The sequence below is a fragment of the Oratosquilla oratoria genome, chromosome 4 (assembly GCF_046742065.1).
Source record: "Oratosquilla oratoria isolate Oo_2021 chromosome 4, ASM4674206v1, whole genome shotgun sequence".
Lineage (NCBI taxonomy): Eukaryota > Metazoa > Arthropoda > Malacostraca > Stomatopoda > Squillidae > Oratosquilla > Oratosquilla oratoria.
This window is the reverse complement of record NC_134780.1, coordinates 36,909,752-36,928,146: the sequence shown is the minus strand read 5'-3', so window position 1 is coordinate 36,928,146 and position 18,395 is coordinate 36,909,752. Positions and strand designations below refer to the sequence as shown.

Here is an 18,395-nt window from a genome sequence, read left to right as displayed (position 1 = left end):
ACAACATAGGCTCACGATCAATGGGCACTCTGTTTCCTTAAGGTCCTCCTTCGAGCATGAACGTCTGAAACGGAACATAAACTAAAATTCGTAAGGTAAAGTTGGTGTCGCTTCTAAGTATATACTAGTGGATGACGTATTGTGCGAAGCACTTACGATACTGAATTTACGTGGTCGTAAATTTGCAACCTAGTGACTGGGGTACAGTTAGTTTCTTCTTTTGGGAATCTCGAAAGTCCGGAAAAAATGAAAACTTATAAAATACCGGACACCAGAATCTAGGATTTTTGTTGTATTGTTTATTTATTGATTTATTCAATTTCTTATTTCGTTATATGTATATATATTTAACTTTTTAAGGAAAGTTATCATTCCGAATATTGGAAATTTCCGAATTTTAGACATTCCTAATAGAGAGAACTCTTATACTGAACGTGAAAGCGATTGTTCATCGTATTAAATTGGTTAACATAATTAAATCTTGATTGGAAACTAATGGCGGTTAATCAAGGACGGTTATTTGATCAGACCGGTAGATGAGAAACCAGGCAACCTGCCATTGGCGGTTAGTGACGGTTAATGTCAGTTGATAACGTTTGATAACTGCTTCAAACCCTCTGTAATTATTTGATTAAATGAAGGCGTTAGCGTTGTTTGCTTATTTCCACTTACACAAGCGTGCGCGCGCGCGTGTGTGTGTGTGTGTGTGTGTGTGTGTGTGAGTGAGTGAGTGATTCACCATGGTCTCGGATCACGTGTTGGATTCGTGATCGAGAGCTATTTCCCTCCCCGGAAGAGAGCTCAGAGCTCGTATATGAACGATCTGTGGATAATGCTGTGACCTTACACACGCGCACACACCCTAACTTAGAGTTGGAGTAACAACCCGCAGCGCAGCGATACTGAAATTTTCAGACCTGGGCGGGATTCGAACCCAGACCTCCGTAGTGGCAGCCGGGAACTCTACCAACTGCGCCACGAGTGGTGTGTGCGCGCGTTTGCATATTTGTATTACCGATTGTGATAATCCGTACAGCATAATTGTTGCACATGGAGTACCAGAATCGAGCAGACTTCTTTTATTATTTAAATGATAAAGAATGATAAATGGATAAATAAGTAAAGTCTATTATGGCCGCAGCCGACAGATGGCAATGATGGCGCCGTCCTTAACGAGACTAGGCTTAAGACGCTTTTTCTCTCTCTCTCTCTCTCGTTGACTAAACATTTATTTAATCATGTCAGCTGTCCTCAGTCCTTAGGAGGAAACACTCTAAACACTGAGGAAGTGCACCATGCTAGTTGGACGAAGTCGTAAAAACTCGCATATCAACTTCGCTCTCAGGCTTTATAAATGTGATTACCGTTGCATATAGATAAAGCTGTAGATGGATCTTGTTTCGTTTTGTTTTATTTTTAGAATAGCCGCCAATCATAAAGGAATGTTACGTGACTATGGCCCGTAGAGTTGTCACGAAAGTCCCAGGTGTATTGAATGTACGAAATTTGTGCGGTCTCCGTACGGGGCACCAGAAAAAAAAAAAAAAAATAAAAATAAAATAAAAATAAAAAAATCACCGAGAAGGTATTCTCGTAATTGAATTAAATCTTCTTCTGTTGACCAGAAAATAAACTAAATTTATTTTCCGGGTTCTATGGGGTCAAGTGGTGATAAGATGAACGAGATAGCTGGTAGAAACGAAAGTACAGTAGTACTTCAAGATAATGCCTGATAAATCCCATTTAATTGTTGTATACGGGGATGGGGAACAGGTGCAGTAGGGTAACACGAGCAATACGGACAAACGTCAATTCGATTTAGATATTTTCTTGGCGATTCGAATGTTGTGATCGTACTCGTGTGTGTATTTACCTAGTTGTATTATATGGGAAGGGGAGCTATGCTCGTGGTGACCCGTCTTTGTATCTCGCAACATCTAGTTTGTTCTTAAATTCTTGTATGTTGTTTACACACATTAATTATCGTTTCGTCCAATTTGTTCCAGACATCCACCACCACTGTGTGGAAAGCCATTTTTTCAGATCTCTTCTATAAATGTCCTTTTTGAGTTTCTTTGCATGTCCCCTTGTATTTCTTTTATCACACTTTAATAGGTCTTCTCTGTCAAGGACTTTCATGCCTTTCATGATTCTGTAAGCGGCCAATAGATCGTGTGTGTGTGTGTGTGTGTGTGTGTGTGTGTGTGTGTGTGTGTGTTTCACTTTGGTCTTTGGATCACGTGTTGGACTCGTGATCAACAGCTATTTCCCTCCCGGAAGAGAGCTCAGAGCTCGTATGACCGATCTATGGGTAATGCTTTGACCTTACACTCGCACACACCCCGAACTCCCCGCCTACGAGAATTAGAGTAACGACTCGAAGCGCAGCGATACTGAAATTATTTTCAGCCCTGGGCAGGATTCGAACCGGGACCGCCGCAGTGACAGTCTGGGACTCTCTCTCTCCGTGGCGCGGTTGGTAGAGAGAGAGAGAGAGAGAGAGAGAGAGAGAGAGAGAGAGAGAGAGAGCCTGAACGTACGTGTATGTATGTCTGTATGTGTGTGTATGTATGTTGTGTTTGTATGTGTGTATATGTGTATTTGTGTGTGTATTTATGTATATGTGTGTATGTGTATGTGCTTTTATGTGTATGCATATATGTGGGTATGTATGTGTGTGTGTGTGTGTGTGTGTGTGTGTGTGTGTGTGTGTGTGTGTGTGTGTGTGTGTGTGTGTGTGTGTGTGTGTGTGTGTGTGTGTGTGTGTGACTAATTTCTATTGGAAATATAGTTTATATTGGGATTCAGTAAATTTGAAACGTAATGCACACATCAATAGTTCCAGGCCCACACTCGTTGTGCACGGCAGGGTCATCCCAGGTTTGCATGTCTAACAGCCATGAATAATTGACATCAGTGAAAAACAATTGTTGTTAATGGGAGAGGGCGTGCCCTGCGCGTATATTACAATGTTTTGTATCGATTACAAACATGAACACGTACGCACAAACGCACGCATACATGCGAATAAATTCACTGTCATCATTTGCATGTTAAGCTTTCAGAGATTCTAAGAAGCTAAAGACTTTTTTTAACTTTTGTGCTTCAAGCCAACACCAATCGGAAAATAGAATATTTACAGTGCGTCGTTCTAACAAAGGCGGCTGCTGAGGAATTAGGTGTCCTTACATTACTAGCTAACATCCCCGTGTGAATTCCATGAACATGACTAGTTTAGTGACCTCGTACGTCTGGCAGCGTAAATGGCATGGAGGTATGCATTTTTAACGAATTAGAAACTGGTATTTTTTTTTTTCGATGACTGAATTGTTTGAAGTTTCATTGAGATTCTGGATGAGGAGTATATGCACTGTATATATAAGTTTTTGGATAAGCATATGTAAGCGCAATATGTAAGTTTTCAAAAACAGGTGTCACACTTGTCTATAGCAGTCTCTTTATGAGTCATTAAGACTCCAAAGGTTATGATAGTGTTTTAACGAGAAGGACATGGTGGTAGTTATATAAAGTTCTGGTGATTTCATTAAGCTAATTGAACTAGCAAACATTGTCTGGCTGCATAGTGTGACATCGGGAATAGATGTCTGTTGAACCATTTTCGTTGTATTAAAAACAGGTCAGCTATTACTCTAAATATTTGCTAGGAATAGGAATATGTCTTAAGCTTTGGGAATTACTTATTCTTATAGTTTCGACAGTGAAGACAAAAACATGGAACAAAAAAAAAATGAAAACTTGTAAGGAATATGGTTGTAGCTGTTGTACGGATTTTTTTTTCCGTCCCACAAGATGAGTTTTCTATATACCAGAAGGACTCTTCCTCCTTGTCCTCCTTGTAAGGGAAGCACCCACCCCTAACCCATCTCACATCCTTCCAGTACCCATTTGTTTCAATTTTATTTTGGTTCCTTGTCAATGAAGGGCATTCCTGTTCCCGGGTCAGTAACAATGCAACAAGACACAGCACCTATACAAGCAGGTCCTGGCAGCCGAAACGGGGTTTACTGTCACCGGTTCTTTGTACAATCTTCCCTCCTCGTCCACCCACGAGGAATTAGAGAAGAAGAGAAATTCTTTTGGTCCGCGTCTGACATTCCAAAAATGCCACGGACCTCTGCTCCCTGTGGCGTAGTTCCTGTTTATTTCTGTCAAGTTCTGTCGCTCTAAATCAGAGTAACAGCTGAAGTCCTCTGGAAACGTTCCTCCTTTTCTTCAGGAACCTTCCACGTAGCAGTCTTGAGTTCTTGAGTTGAGTATTCAACCAGAGGCGTGCGAAAGCTCTCCCCCCTGGTGTTGATTGGATTGGCAGTCAATTCCAGTGGTTCTCGACTCGTGTCAAGTCACGAAACACCAACACAACCTGGAAAACAATAACATGGAACGTCTTCTTTTCAAGTAATGATTGAAAAAGGTGTAGATAGCAAACATTTTGGTTTGAAACGTGTTTCTTACAAACAGAAAATTGAAAACATAGTAGACAACTAACAGTTTTCGTGATGTATTTTCAACTAATTTAGAAATGTGTACCCCAATCTTTAGTTAATTACCAAATGTAGTGAACGTCCTACGAACCATCTAACATAAAGACCCGTTTCTACGTGACCTTGAAGTGTACTTGTGGAGATTCGTCATGCGTTGAGATGCAACTCAAAAAAGAAAAAAAAAAAAAATTTAACGTTTTTTTTAATTACCAAAAAAACATGGGTATTTTTTTTTAACTCAGCAAGGAAAAGAACCATATTACAATAATTTGTCTGTTAGAATATCAAATAAATCGGTATACCCCTCACTTAAGGTTTTCTGTGGTGTTAGGACACTTCCATTTTCTGTGGTTTCATGTTTTGATGTGTTTTATTTATTTTACAATGTACAGTTGCCCCACTTAGTTTTGGCACAGTTTTAAAAATGTTTCGGACAAGAATAGCAACTCGCCCAGTATTCTTTTTTATTACATTTTCGTGTCTGTTCATTTACATGCTTTGTTTTTTTTTTCTTTGCTAAATAGTAACTACCTTAAAAATGTGACAAACAGCGAAATACTCAAAATGGTGTAGCAGACGACACATTTTTCTTGACTTACTAATGACATCTATCACTCTTATTTGACAAGTAATACGATTAATATACGTTGCAGAGGAGAGAGAGAGAGAGAGAGAGAGAACGCAGGAATCCGTTCACGTAGTGGTCAATGGTAGACTAACAACCAGCTTCAAGCTGTGAGTGGTGTTGAGTGCAGTGACAAACTAACCAAAACTAACTCGTATACTTATAAGTTATGTTATAACCCTATTATTAAATAAATTAGTTTCATTTATTTATTTATTCAGCAGAGGGCTTGTGATCCAATTATGTATGATTGTAGGTTAAAGTTAAGGGATAGCAAGCAAAAAGCCAGGTAGAAAGTAAGCTCCGAGCCTTGATAGGTGGCGGGGAGTACAACAGTTTCCCCCCATTACTATGTTAACCCCTTTTCCAATGTCCAAGTGGCGGATCTGTGTTTAGGCAACGTCCAGGGTCACTATGGGAAATTGGAATGTTTAATCTTTGAAGAGTATGCTAAGATAAAAGGTAAATTTTGTAAGGTAGCCAGCCAATAGCCATACTGGCACATATACAGTATCTACACTTGTTGCAGGCTTGCAGCATCTGACAGTGACTAAAATGGTCAGTTACTTGTTTATTTTTATACTGTCTAATGTCTCTTTGAATGAGATAGATGCACATATGTGGAGGGATGAATAACATACTTGCACCTGTTTTATATACTGAATATTTAATATCTGAACAAATTTGGACGAGATTAAATATATATATATATATATATATATATATATATATATATATATATATGTATATATATATATATATATATATATATATATAATATATAAAACCGCGATTATTATTATTTATTTTTTATCCCAAGACTCATGCGTACCTGTTACCATTTCCGAAGAAGAGAAGGAAGAGGAAGAAGTAGCATTTGCTACTGAGAAATGTACTCACGGCATTTAACGTAACTTCATCAGTTCTCCGAAATAGTCGAGTGGCCAAGTTCCCAAAAGGCCAGGCTCTCTGAAATGCCGTATCCTGAATTTGTTAAATCCTTGGGTTAAAATATTTTTTTTTATAAGTGTCCGTAATTATTATTTTCAAGATCTCCAATTCTTAGATTTTTTCTGAAAAAAGAGAAAAAAAAAATAGAGAATAAGAAGGTGATGAACCTACGCCAGGAGGCGCTGAGTAGCTGCGGACGAAACCGTCACCTTTGCCCTATGTGCTTGGACTGTTGGGACAGATAGAGCATACCGATTACAAATACATAACACATTTTGTGTGTGCGCGTGCGCGCGTGTGTATACGTGATTCACCACGGTTTTGGATCACGCGCTAGGCTCGTGGTCGACAGCTCTTACCCTCCCGGATGAGAGCTCAGAAGCTCGTGGGTCGTATATGGCCTGATCTATTTGAGTGTTAGTGTGCGTGTGTGTACGTGATTCACCACGTTTTTGGATCACGCGCTAGGCTCGTGGTCGACAGCTCTTACCTTCCCGGATGAGAGCTCAGCTCATGGGTCATGGCCTGATCTATTTGAGTGTGCCTGCGTGCGTACGTGCGAGTGTTCAGCCTTGATGATAATATAACTTACGTAAATCACTTCAGTGGTTCAATTCATAAACAAAAAACACTTAAAAAAACTGAACTACTGCTAATTTCACCTCTTTCAATATCACCTTTATTTTATTTATTTATTTATTTATTTATTTTACAATAGTTCCCCATATTGGGAATCTATTCTGAAATCTCCAATATTCAGAAAATCCCAAATCCCAAAAACATTTACTGATATATTATTCTTATTCGAAAGATGTCTTTGTTTCATATATAGGATATACATTTCCGAAAACAAAACGGAGCTTTCTCTGTAAACTCCATTGCTGCTTTTGACTCCTCTCGAATCGGAGAACCTCTCACAACGATGTCCTCTCCTTCAGGTGGAAGCGTCGACGGGCGCCAGCATCACCTTCCCGTGCCTGGCGGAGGACATTCGTCGTTTGAGTCATGGCTGGTCCTCCAAACCTTCCGAAGGCGGCGGAGCACTTCAGGAGGGCCAGGTCGTCTGCCTGGTCACGCCCAATGTCCTGCAGGCGCCGACTGTCTTCCTGGCCGCGGCCTGCGCGGGAGCGGCTGTGACGCTGGCGAATCCGCTGTACACACCAGGTAAGAAGTTTCTCTCGTCCTACCCGCGACCCCCACCCGATTTTTTCCCCGCTCTGCAAGGTCGCTAGGCATGAGGGTTTTCTGTTGCAACCGATTCGTTGACCCGTTATTAACCTCTTCCAATATGGCGGCACTGATGCATTTTTTTTTTTACCAGTGGAAAAATGTATATCAGTGGTTGATTTGTTTTTAATTAACATGATCATAGCCTTATATGAATCGAAACGAAATGAAATGTGTCCTTGTTCGAAGAAGGTAGCCCCCCATCTCCATTTTACATTTATTCTACATTTAGTCACTGACAGATTTCATTCCTTCCCATTTTATCTCTCTCTATATATATATATATATATATATATATATATATATATAATATATAATATATAATATATACTCATTTGTCTACGTTTTTTGCCCCTGACTGCATGAGGATGACTTGGTATTCTCGTATTCCCGGACCTCTCGTTGGTGTCTCTTCGGGATTCATTGTAGTCGTGCAGGAATCCTGGATGAGAAATGTGCGGGGAGGACTTGGTTGAGGGAATGAGCGAGGTATATCGTTGTGTGTGTGTGTGTGTGTTAAAAAGCTGTCGTTTGTGCGTGTTTCGTGATCAAGACTCGGTTGTAGTCTTAAAACATATTTTCATAGCTCGAAAATGTGTGTTGTCCACATAATCAGCTTTAAGGCCGGTGGAGATTTTTTTGGGTGGTAGTGGTAGTAGTAGTAGTAGTAGTAGTATTTGTAGTAGCAGCAGCAGCAATATGCCGTGAAGTGAGTATTAAAGGAGAGAGGCTGAAGTAAGTGAATGGCTTTAGATACTTGGGGTTGTATGTGGCGGGAAAGGGAGGAATGGACGTGGAATTGGAGATAGATTGTAGATTGAGAGAAGCAAGTAAATTCCTTGGGAGATTAAAAAGTGTAAGGAGAAATAGACATTTGGGAATGGATGCTAAGAGGAGATGGTATGGAGGGGTGACTGTGTCAATAGCACTGTATGGGGCGGAGACATGGAACATAAGAGAGGAAGAGTTTAAATGTGTTTGAAATGAGATGTCTGAGAAGTATGGAAGGGGTTACAAGGCTGGATATAGAAACGAAGAGGTGAGGAGGATAATGGAGGTGGAAAACGAGATGGGAGATAGGGTTGATGGAAGAGTATTGGGATGGTTTGGACACGTGGAAAGGTGTGAAGAAAGATTAATAAAAGAATTGTGTAAGGCAGAGGTCAATGGAGTGAACATGAAGGGGCGACCGAGAATGAGATGGATGGATGGAGTAAAAGAGGCATTGGGAAAGAGGGGAATGTCTGTTGAGGAAGGAAGGGAGAAGGCAGAAGAGATGAATAGAGAATGGCTGTGTATGGATAATAGTGATGCATGGAAGGGAGTGGATGGGAAATAGGGGGTAAGGGAATGATTGTGTAAATGATATTTTGACGTAGCCCAAAGGGATTTCTCAGTCTTCACTGTTTCTACACGAGAGGACGGGGAGTGGGGGTCGCCAATTAAATGAAGCTTCTGACCCAGGCGATGGACGAGATGCAGGGATGACCTGTCATCCATGAGGAGCAAAGATGAGAGGGAGGGAGGGGTGGTGTATGGGAGTGGAGTGGGTGGGGATGAAATGGGTGGGAGTGGAATTATGCCTTTTGACTTTGGCTCTCCCCCTTGTAAGGGGAGCCCTTGGTTTATGTTTGTATGTATGTATGTATGTCGTGCATGTGTTTTAGAATGTGTTAGATTGGTTTTGATTATGTAATTTTGTACGAACAATTGTTTCCACTCGGCCACTCTTCCCTGTCAGGGAGAGCCTTTGGTGTGTTTGTATACTGTGCCTACGTTATCCCAGTGTTACTGTATCAGCCATCGGCTTACTTTTATTCTATTAATTTATGTATTTATATTTTCCTCAAAGGATTCGACTTGTTTAGAATACATGACTAATCCTGACAGGATTCGATCTGTTGTGTGTATACGAACTCAAGGCCTAAGTTCTGTGACTGCTTTAATAGAATCCCCACATAATCATAATAAAACAAACAAGACACGTGTACCAGTGAAAGAAAAATAACAAAACAAAATTTAAATATATTTGCCATTAGTATAGAGCGTAATTGCCAACGCGTGGAGTGTCTTCTGGGAAGAGGGGAGTGAGGAGGAAAAGGAGGGGGAGGAGAAGAGGAGGAGGAGGAGGGGAAAGAGGAGACGGGGGGAGTTATTAGATTAAGGTGTTAATGGTCGTGGTTAGGGCAGCTTGCTCTTCTTGCAGCACCTCCCCCCCTCCCCCCTCACATTTTAATAAAAATAAATCATAAAGGGGAGGGAGAAAGAAGACGTTGCATTTTGATAAGAATAATGATGAAGTGGAGGGGATGGGGAAGGAAGACTGTTGTTGTTGTTGTTAAAGAAATCCCAGGACATATAACAACTATCTTCCTCCCCCACCCTAATGCCATTAAAACTGAGGCAAGTCGTCGAGAAAGTCTGCCAAGAGCACTGACAGTTGCTCGGAGCAGCCACACAGACTTTCTCCAGAACCACGAGACTTTTTAATGGCAATCTCCGACTTCTTGGAAAAGGAAATGAAGCATTTTACTTTTAACGTCCAAGTGTTGTGCCCCTTGTGCTACGATGTCCTATGGGAATACAGAAGGATTGGTAGGTATAGAGACGAGGAGGAGAATGGATAAAAATGGGAGGAATGGAGACAAAAGGAAGAGTTGGAGGAGGAGGAGGAATATGGAGAAGGATTTGTGAAAGATGTCCTACAGACAGTTCTCCTTATTGGGAATCTCCGAAATTAGGAACATTCCAATATTCGGAACGAAAAATTAAGATTATTTAGAAAATTTTGAATATCGGAAGCACTTTGTAAATATTCCGGTCATGTTTCGGATCTCGAATTTTTTGAGTGGGTGAAGCTGGGGTGGATCGCCACGTAGTGAATCGGTGGGGGTAAACTAGCTTCGGCTGTCGTACTCTGCTGTGGATGTACGTTTTCTCAGACTGCATATCATTAAACTCCTGTACAGTATATTAGGCCATGTTAGGTTAATTTAAATGGGCGAAATTAATTTGGCAACAATTTGGAAAAAATAGAATTTAGCAACAATTTGGCGAAATGGGAATTTGGCAGAGTATGGCGAAATGGGAATTTGGCAGAGTATGGCGAAATGGGAATTTGGCAAAGTATGGCGAAATGGGAATGATTCGGTAGCTGCGATGACGGTGCCAATCACGTGATTTGAGCGGATTAGTTAAGTCCAACTGCAGACCAATATTTTCGAATATCGAAGCATCGAGAAAGTATGGGGTGAAGGGGGCGGCGTCAAGATTACGTTTTTTTTTTTATCAATAAATTTAAAACCTCGTGTTCATAGTGAAATATTTTTTCTTAAATATGACTGGAGGAATGTGCTTCTGTCTAAAATTTTCTATATTTCGGATTTTCGGTCCAAATAGTGGAAATTTCCGAGTCTTGGAGATTCTGAATATTCTTAAGTATTAGTAGAAGATGAAATTAAAGTGTGTTTCGTCTCCGTCGTGAGACGACTGGCCGCAAACGGCCTCCCAGACCGTGAATGTCTCATTGCCTCGGACCGCCGACGCCAACCACACCCTACGCCTGCAGCATCCTCTCACTCTCACCCTACCTCTCATCACCCCCACCTTTCTTCTCTATCAACTTTTTCTTCATCAACCCCTCCCTGTACTTCTTCTCCCTCTCCCTTTGCCTTACCCCGAACCTACTTCCTTCCCCCGTACCCTTGCCCCCCCCTCTTCGCCTTCCCCCCCTTCCTACCTACCTACACCCTCGTACCGTTACCCCCCCTCCCCTCCTCGCAGTTCACCCCACCCCACCCTTCCTTCTCATCCTTTCCACACCCAACGATTATCGCATTTGCTTCCCGTAGCATTTAAATCATTTTATTAATACTCGATGATGTATAATTCCAGAGGAGCTGCGTCGACATTTGCTCGACAGTAAAACCGATTGGTTGGTGGTCCATCCGCTCTTCCTGGCCAGCGCCAAGGCAGCAAGTCAAGGCTTGCAGTTGCAGGTAAGCCGATTGATTCATTGATTTAACCTAATTATAATACAGAGGATCCAGTGACGGCTACTTGTAAGTGATGTTTCTGCAAGATGCAAGAACCATCCCACACTCTTCAGACCCGACCAATATTCTCCATCTAGAGGTGCCATGAGGGGCTGGCATTTGTTCTCTTGATTTGACCCAGTATTTTTCTATATAGGCTTCAATTGTATTTCCTCCATTTTTATTTTATTTTATTTATTTATTTTATCATTATTATTATTATTATTATTATTATTTTATTTATTATTTTTTTTTAATATATATATATATATATATATATATATATATATATATATATATATATATATATATATATATATATATATATATATTTTTTTTTTTTTTTTTTTTTATATAATATCTTCAAGATCTCTCCTTTCTCTCCTCTATCACTGTTTCTGGATATGTGGAGAGCCATCAGACAGGTTAGGAGATGGTGAAGACAAATGTCATCAGATGATGTTCCTGCAGAAATAGTCTTACCTAATGGGTTCCTTACCTTACTTCATGTACTCAGGATGCCTTCCTACTACACTTGGTAGCATTATTTTTCCCACAATATTTTGATGTGGTTTTATATTCTAGGTGCCATTATGAGTTTAAACTTTGTCAAAGAAGTTGGTGCTCCATACAGTGTCATGGATACAATCACTGTATAACCTCATTGGATTCATCCCCAAATACCTTTTTCTCATTTACTTGCCTCCATTATTCTACAATTCACGGCCACATGCAACCTCAAATGCTTAAAGCTCCTTGTTTCACGTTCAGTAGTGTTGACCTCATTACTCCAGTTGAACATTATTTTGGGATAAAAGGGGTAGTTGGATAGGTTTTATATTTTGGTGATGTTGGTGTGCTTTGACTTGGGTCCCATTAGTTTTATAAAGGAGAAAGGGCCTTTAGAACATGGATATGTTAATTTGTATTAGGTAGAAGAGTAAAGCATAAATGACTACAATAATGAGTAATGATACATATGTATGATATATGTATATATTATCATATATGTATGTGGAATAAAGAAAAATTGAAACTTCCTTGCTATGTACATCTTGGGGAACCTAGTGTTGCAATGATACTTGTTCCAGATTCCTCGTATTCTCTTGATTCAATATCTTTTAAATAACCTTTTCATTACAGTGGTAAACCTCACTAGAGCTAAAGGAAAATGCCTGGCATTAGTCAAGATGGTGGAGCACAATTACCAAAGAACTTGTGAACAATTCCTGGGTCTGAGATTAGTTTCTTTTCAGGGCCTGTATGTCCTTACACCCAAAGACTTCGGTACTGCTGATGGCAACAGTGTTCCGTCTGTGTTCAACTTTTCTAGTGAACCTCCAACAGACTGGCGACCAGCACCAATGGAGGATGAACAAATAGTAGCTTTGCCATTCTCTTCAGGAACCTCTGGGGTTCCCAAAGGTGTTATGATAACATCTAAGAACTTAGTAACAGCCATGGTAGCTTGCAGGCGAGTGGTAATGTTTAACTTTTGTACCCAATATTTTTGGTTGGGTTGATGGGAAGGCACTGTGGGAGTTATTGTAAATATATGGGATAGGAGGAAAGTAATTAAGAGCAATCAAGAGTTTTTATGAGATTAGTACAGCCTGTGTTAGAATTGGAATTGGAGCTAGTGAGTTGTTTGAGGTAAAAGTGGGACTCTGCCAGGAATGTGACATGTCACCATGGCAGTTCATTTTATACATGGGTGGGGTGGTGTGAAGTAAATGAAAGGGTAATGGGCCAGGAATTCGAGATGGTTAAAGAAAATGGAGAAAAATGAGAGACAAGCCAGTTGTTTGCTGATGACGCTATGCTTGTAGCAGGATCAGAGGAGGGATTAAGGAAGTTAGTGGCAGTTTGAGAAGGCATGCGAAAGAAGAAAGTTCAATAAAAATGTGGGTAAAAGTAAGGTGATGAGATGTACAAGGGGAAAGGATGGCAGCAAATTGGAAGCGATTTTTAAGGGAGACTGGAGGAAGTGGATAGCTTTAGGCACTTGGGGATGAATGTGATGGGAAGGGGAGGAGTGGAGATAGAACGTAGATTGAGAGAAGCAAGTAAATACCTTGGGAGATTAAAATATGATTGTGCCGACAGTACTGTATGGGGCAGAAACGTGGAACATGAGAGAGGAGTTTAAACATGTTTTGAGATGAAATGACTGAAGTATGGTAGAGGTTACTAGGCTAGATAATGAGAAACAAGGTGGGGAGGAGGAGAGTGGGGATGAAAAGGGAGTTGGGAGATAAGGTTGATGAAAGAGTATTGGGATGTATTGGATACATGGAAAGAATGAATGAGAAAAGAGTATAAAAGAAATGTGGGAAACAGGTGGATGGAGTTAACATGAGGGGGCAACTAAGGAGGAGATGGATAGATGAGGTAAAAGGGGCATTGGGAAAGAGGGGGATGTCTGTTGAGGAAGGATGGGAGAAGACAGAAGATAGGGGTGAATGGAAAATGGTTGTGTATGGATGATGCTGTGATGCATGGAAGGGAATGGGTGGTGGGATGGGGAGTGGGGTTAGGGAGTATGTGTAAATCATATTTTTATGCAGCCCAGAGGGATTTTTTCCAGTCTCCTCTTTTTGTGCACGAGGGATTGCCTATTAAATTAAGTGGCCTTACTGTGGATGTGTTCTCCTGCTGTATTGCTTCTGACCCAGGGCAGTGGGCAAGATGCAGAAATGACGCATCATCCAGGAGGAGTCATGAAAAGAGGGAGGGAGGGAGGGATGGTGAATGGGAGTGGAGTATGTGGGGATGAAATGGCTACCTTCCTTGTAAGGGGGAGAAAGCCCTTGGTGTATTTGTAATGTATGCAGCTATCTCCCTTGTAAGGGGGAAAAAGCCTTTGGTATATGTATGTATGTATGTATGTATAGATGGATGGGGTAAAAAGGGCATTGGGAAAAAAAAAGGTAATGTCTGTTAAAGTTGAAGAAAGATGGGAGCGTACAGAAGATAGAGGTGAATGGAGAATAGTTGTGTATGGATGATGCTGTGATGCATGAGGGGGAGTGGGTAGAGATGTGGGGTGAGGGAGTATGTGTGAAAAATAAATTGACACAGCCCAAAGGGATCTCCCTGTCTTTTCCATTTCTGCATGAGGGGGACAGAGAGGGGGAGGTTTGCCAATTTAATGAAATGGCCTTACTGTGGATGTGCTGTGTCTTGTGACACTTTTTCTGACCCAGGGCAGTGGGCAAGATGTAGGAATGACCAATCATCCAGGAGGAGCCAATATAAGATGGAGAGAAGAGGGTAGAGGGGAGTGGAGTGTGATAGGGATGGAATGGGTGGGAGTGGTTTTTATGCCGTTGTTTTTTGGCTACCTCCCTTGTAAGGGAGAAAAAGCCTTTGGTACATGTACATGTTCTCAGTGGACATTGTGTTTTTTGTATTTTAAGAAATTCTTGTATAATCGTAGTATCTGAAATAGCTTTATATCTACCTTATACAGACACAGGAACTACCTTCAGCTAAAAGGGCAAGAAGACCAGGTGATGGCAATTCTTCCTCTGTTTCATGTCTTTGGACTGGGAATGGTTCTTAACTCACTATGCCAAGGATCAACATCAGTTTTGGTAGCCAGATTTGTTCCTGAAGATTTTCTAAATACAATTCAGAAGTACAAGGTAAGACCTGACAGTTATACACAGTTGTGTCTATTATTTGTCTGATAAATGTTAGAAGTTATTGTGTTAAAACAATTTGAAAACTAGAACCATAAAACTAAATTGGCCATATTCATGGTTGTCTGGAGTGAGTAATATTAATGATTTTTAAATTACTAAGCCATTGCTCTAATTTTTCTGAATAAGCTTAGGTGTACAAGGAGAAAGGGGACAAATATGAATGCAATAGTTCTAGAGGGATCAATCTGTTAAATGTAGTTAGTAAGGTATATGGGAATGAATTAATCAAAGGGATTACAAGGGGAACAGAGTAATTGGAGAAAAGCAATGTGAGTTTACAGAAGGAAGTGGTTGCATAGGTCAAGTTCTTGGGTTTTGGACAGCTGTGGGATGGATGTAGGGTGGGTGTTTGCTTTGATTCAGATATCCATTATTAGGGGGAAAAGACCCTTTGGTATATATGTATCATTATCTGAATGAATCCTATCAGATGGTAAATTATGACACTAGATTTAATTGTACATGATATTTTTCCTCTATTATCCAAATTTTCTCCACATCCCCATTTAGGCTGATATTGTTTTGTAAATGTGTAAGATTGTTGATGTATCCTCTAGGCTGACAAATACGCTTCAAGTAAATATAGACAATCTGTTGGAGGAATAGTGTCGTAGAAGTGAAATTAAATCACACATTTGTTATCCAGTAAACTTGTGCATAAATTTGAATGTATTGCAATGGGGGGACGGAGGGGGCGAGGTTGCCGATTTAATGAAGCGGCCTTGCTGTGGATGTGCTGTGTCTTGTGACACTGCTTCTGACCCAGGGCAGTGGACAAGGTGCAGGGATGACCCGTCATCCAGGAAGTGCTAAGATAAGAGGGAGGGTGGAGGGGTGTGGAGTGTATTCAGGGATGGAATGGGTGGAAGTGATTTTATGCCTTTTCCTTTTTGGCTACCTCCCTTGTAAAGGGGAAAAAGCCTTGGTATATGTATGTATGTATTCTTTTGTAAATTACATTGAGCATTGAGAAGGAAATTAATATTCTTTATGCAGATTACAATGGTGCCACTTGTTCCGCCTCTGGCTTTGTTTTTGGACAAGGATCCCCGTGCAAAAGAATACGACCTTTCAAGTCTTAGACTAATTGTTTGTGCTGCAGCAGCACTTGCTGCTGATGTGCAGAGATCCCTGTCAGAAAAGGTAATGTATTAAGGTAGTATAGTTTCAGTTGAATACTGTCAGGTGGTCTCTGGACTCTTATGTTTGATATATTCTGTACATGTTTCAATGTTATCATATAGGTCTGCTCTTGAAAGAAGAAGTTTGTAAAGGGATGATTATGAAATTTGGTATTCATTATAATTATGCTTTACATGTCTGAATCGTATTCACAATCCCTTGTTAATATTTTAACATGGAAGTATTTCTATTTGTTTTTACCCATCTTTTTAATTATATGATTGAATAAACCTCGTAGTATTCCATCACTTGATTACTTTCATAAAAATCAATCTTACAATCAGGAGAGAGAAAATTGATCAATTTTGTACTTATCTTTTCAGCTGAATGGGTTGTTGATTAGGCAAGGTTATGGCATGACTGAGACTACCCTTGCAACACATACAAGTGATCCTAGTACCAAACAGTATGGTTCAGTGGGTACTTTAGTTGCTTACTGCCAGGGAAAGGTGAGACTTAAACTTCTGTTAAGTATATGTATGATATTGTGTTAACATATCCTGTAGCTTTGTATAATTTTAATTCTGCATTTTTACAGAAGAAATCATTGAGTGAATAGTCGTTTGCTTTTAGGTTGTTGATAGAGAGACTGGTCTTTCATTAGGTCCGAACCAGAATGGAGAAGTTTGTGTGAAAGGACCATGGATAATGAAGGTAATTTTTTTGCAAACTGTTTCTTTACATCCTTTTAGGGGGAAGAAGCCTTTGTGTATATATATATATATGTATATGTATATATATATGTATATGTATATATATATATATATATAGACAATTTCTTTACAAAATGTGTATATTTTCCTAGGTGAAGGATTAGTAGATATTTGTAAAGATGTTGATACAAAGACTAGCTTCATTCATAGCAGTTGCCAAGCCTTGTTTAAGATACTTGCATTTTATCTGATGAAGACTTTAAATGTGTTTGAGATGAAATGTCTTAAGTAATATGGTAAGGGTTACAAAGTTGGCTAGAGTGAGAAATGAGGTGAGGAGGAGAGTGGGGGTGCAAAAGGAGGTGGGAGTTAGCGTTGATGAGAGTATTGGGATGGTTTGGACATGTGGAAAGTGAGTGAAGATGGAGTGAACATGAGGGTGTGACTGAGGATGAGATGGATGGATGGCTGTACTGTGATGCATGGAAAGGGAGGGGGGTTAGGGAGTGGGTGGTTATGTGTGGATGATATTTTGATACATCCTGAAGGGATTTCTCCTTGTCTTCAATGTTTCTGCATGAGGGGACGGATAGGGATGGTTGCTGAGTAAATGAAGTGGCCTTGCTGTGGACATGCTGTGTCTTGCTGCATTGCTTCTGACCCAGGGTGATGGGCGAGATGCAGGGATGACCTCTCATCCATGAGGAGCCAAGATGAGAGAGAGGGATGGAGGGAGTGGTGGGAGTGGGATTATGCCTTTTGACTTTGGCTACCTCCCTGGTAAGTGGGAAGAAGCCCTCAATATATGTACATATATTTATTCGCCTTTTTTTAGGGTTACCTAGGAAATGATGAAGCAACAAGACAGACATTTGATGAAGAAGGTTGGCTACGCACTGGAGACATTGGATACTATGATGAAAACAATGCATTTTATATTGTAGATCGTATTAAGGAACTTATCAAGTACAAAGGATTTCAGGTAAATAGGTGAATGGCAGAAATGGAAACATTTGTACTTTTCTAGATTGTCTTTAATGGTTTGTTGTGATGAAAATAATTTAAGTAGATTTTATTTTAACCCCATACAAGCATTACTTATGTACAGTATACTTGGACACATGTAATAGAAGAGGATAGGTAGATCATGTAAAGAATGAATATAGAGAAAGGTAATAAATTAAAGAGGACATGTGACAAGAATTTCTAGAATTGTGTCATCCAATAAAAAATTAACATTGAAACTAATGGGTCAAGGTTAATGAAAAAAAAAAAAATTGTTCTTCCTAATTCCAATGCTGCCTTTACTCACAGGTTGCTCCTGCAGAACTGGAGGGTTTGCTTCTGACACATGAAGCAGTGAAGGATACTGCAGTTGTTGGATTAAAAGATGAGGAGGCAGGGGAGTTACCTGTGGCTTTTGTTGTCCTGAAACCAGGAGTAAATGTCAAGGAGGAAGGCATTGTCCAATGGATCGCAGGTAAAACTTTAATTTGACCTCAAATTGGTGTGAT

General features: G+C 40.2%; 1 protein-coding gene across 6 annotated transcripts in view; it reads left to right on the top strand.

The window, feature by feature from the left end:
* The window catches only part of LOC143024769 (uncharacterized), a 130,268-nt gene that overhangs the window by 94,948 nt on the left and 16,925 nt on the right, over positions 1-18,395 (top strand). For all 6 annotated transcript variants that reach the window (XM_076183904.1, XM_076183908.1, XM_076183905.1 and 3 more), the window contains 9 exons: positions 7,017-7,242; positions 11,200-11,303; positions 12,596-12,813; positions 14,812-14,986; positions 16,043-16,189; positions 16,552-16,677; positions 16,802-16,882; positions 17,717-17,863; positions 18,196-18,361. In XM_076183904.1, coding sequence (XP_076040019.1) covers positions 7,017-7,242; positions 11,200-11,303; positions 12,596-12,813; positions 14,812-14,986; positions 16,043-16,189; positions 16,552-16,677; positions 16,802-16,882; positions 17,717-17,863; positions 18,196-18,361 — 1,390 coding nt within the window. The remainder of the gene's footprint in view (positions 1-7,016; positions 7,243-11,199; positions 11,304-12,595; positions 12,814-14,811; positions 14,987-16,042; positions 16,190-16,551; positions 16,678-16,801; positions 16,883-17,716; positions 17,864-18,195; positions 18,362-18,395) is intronic.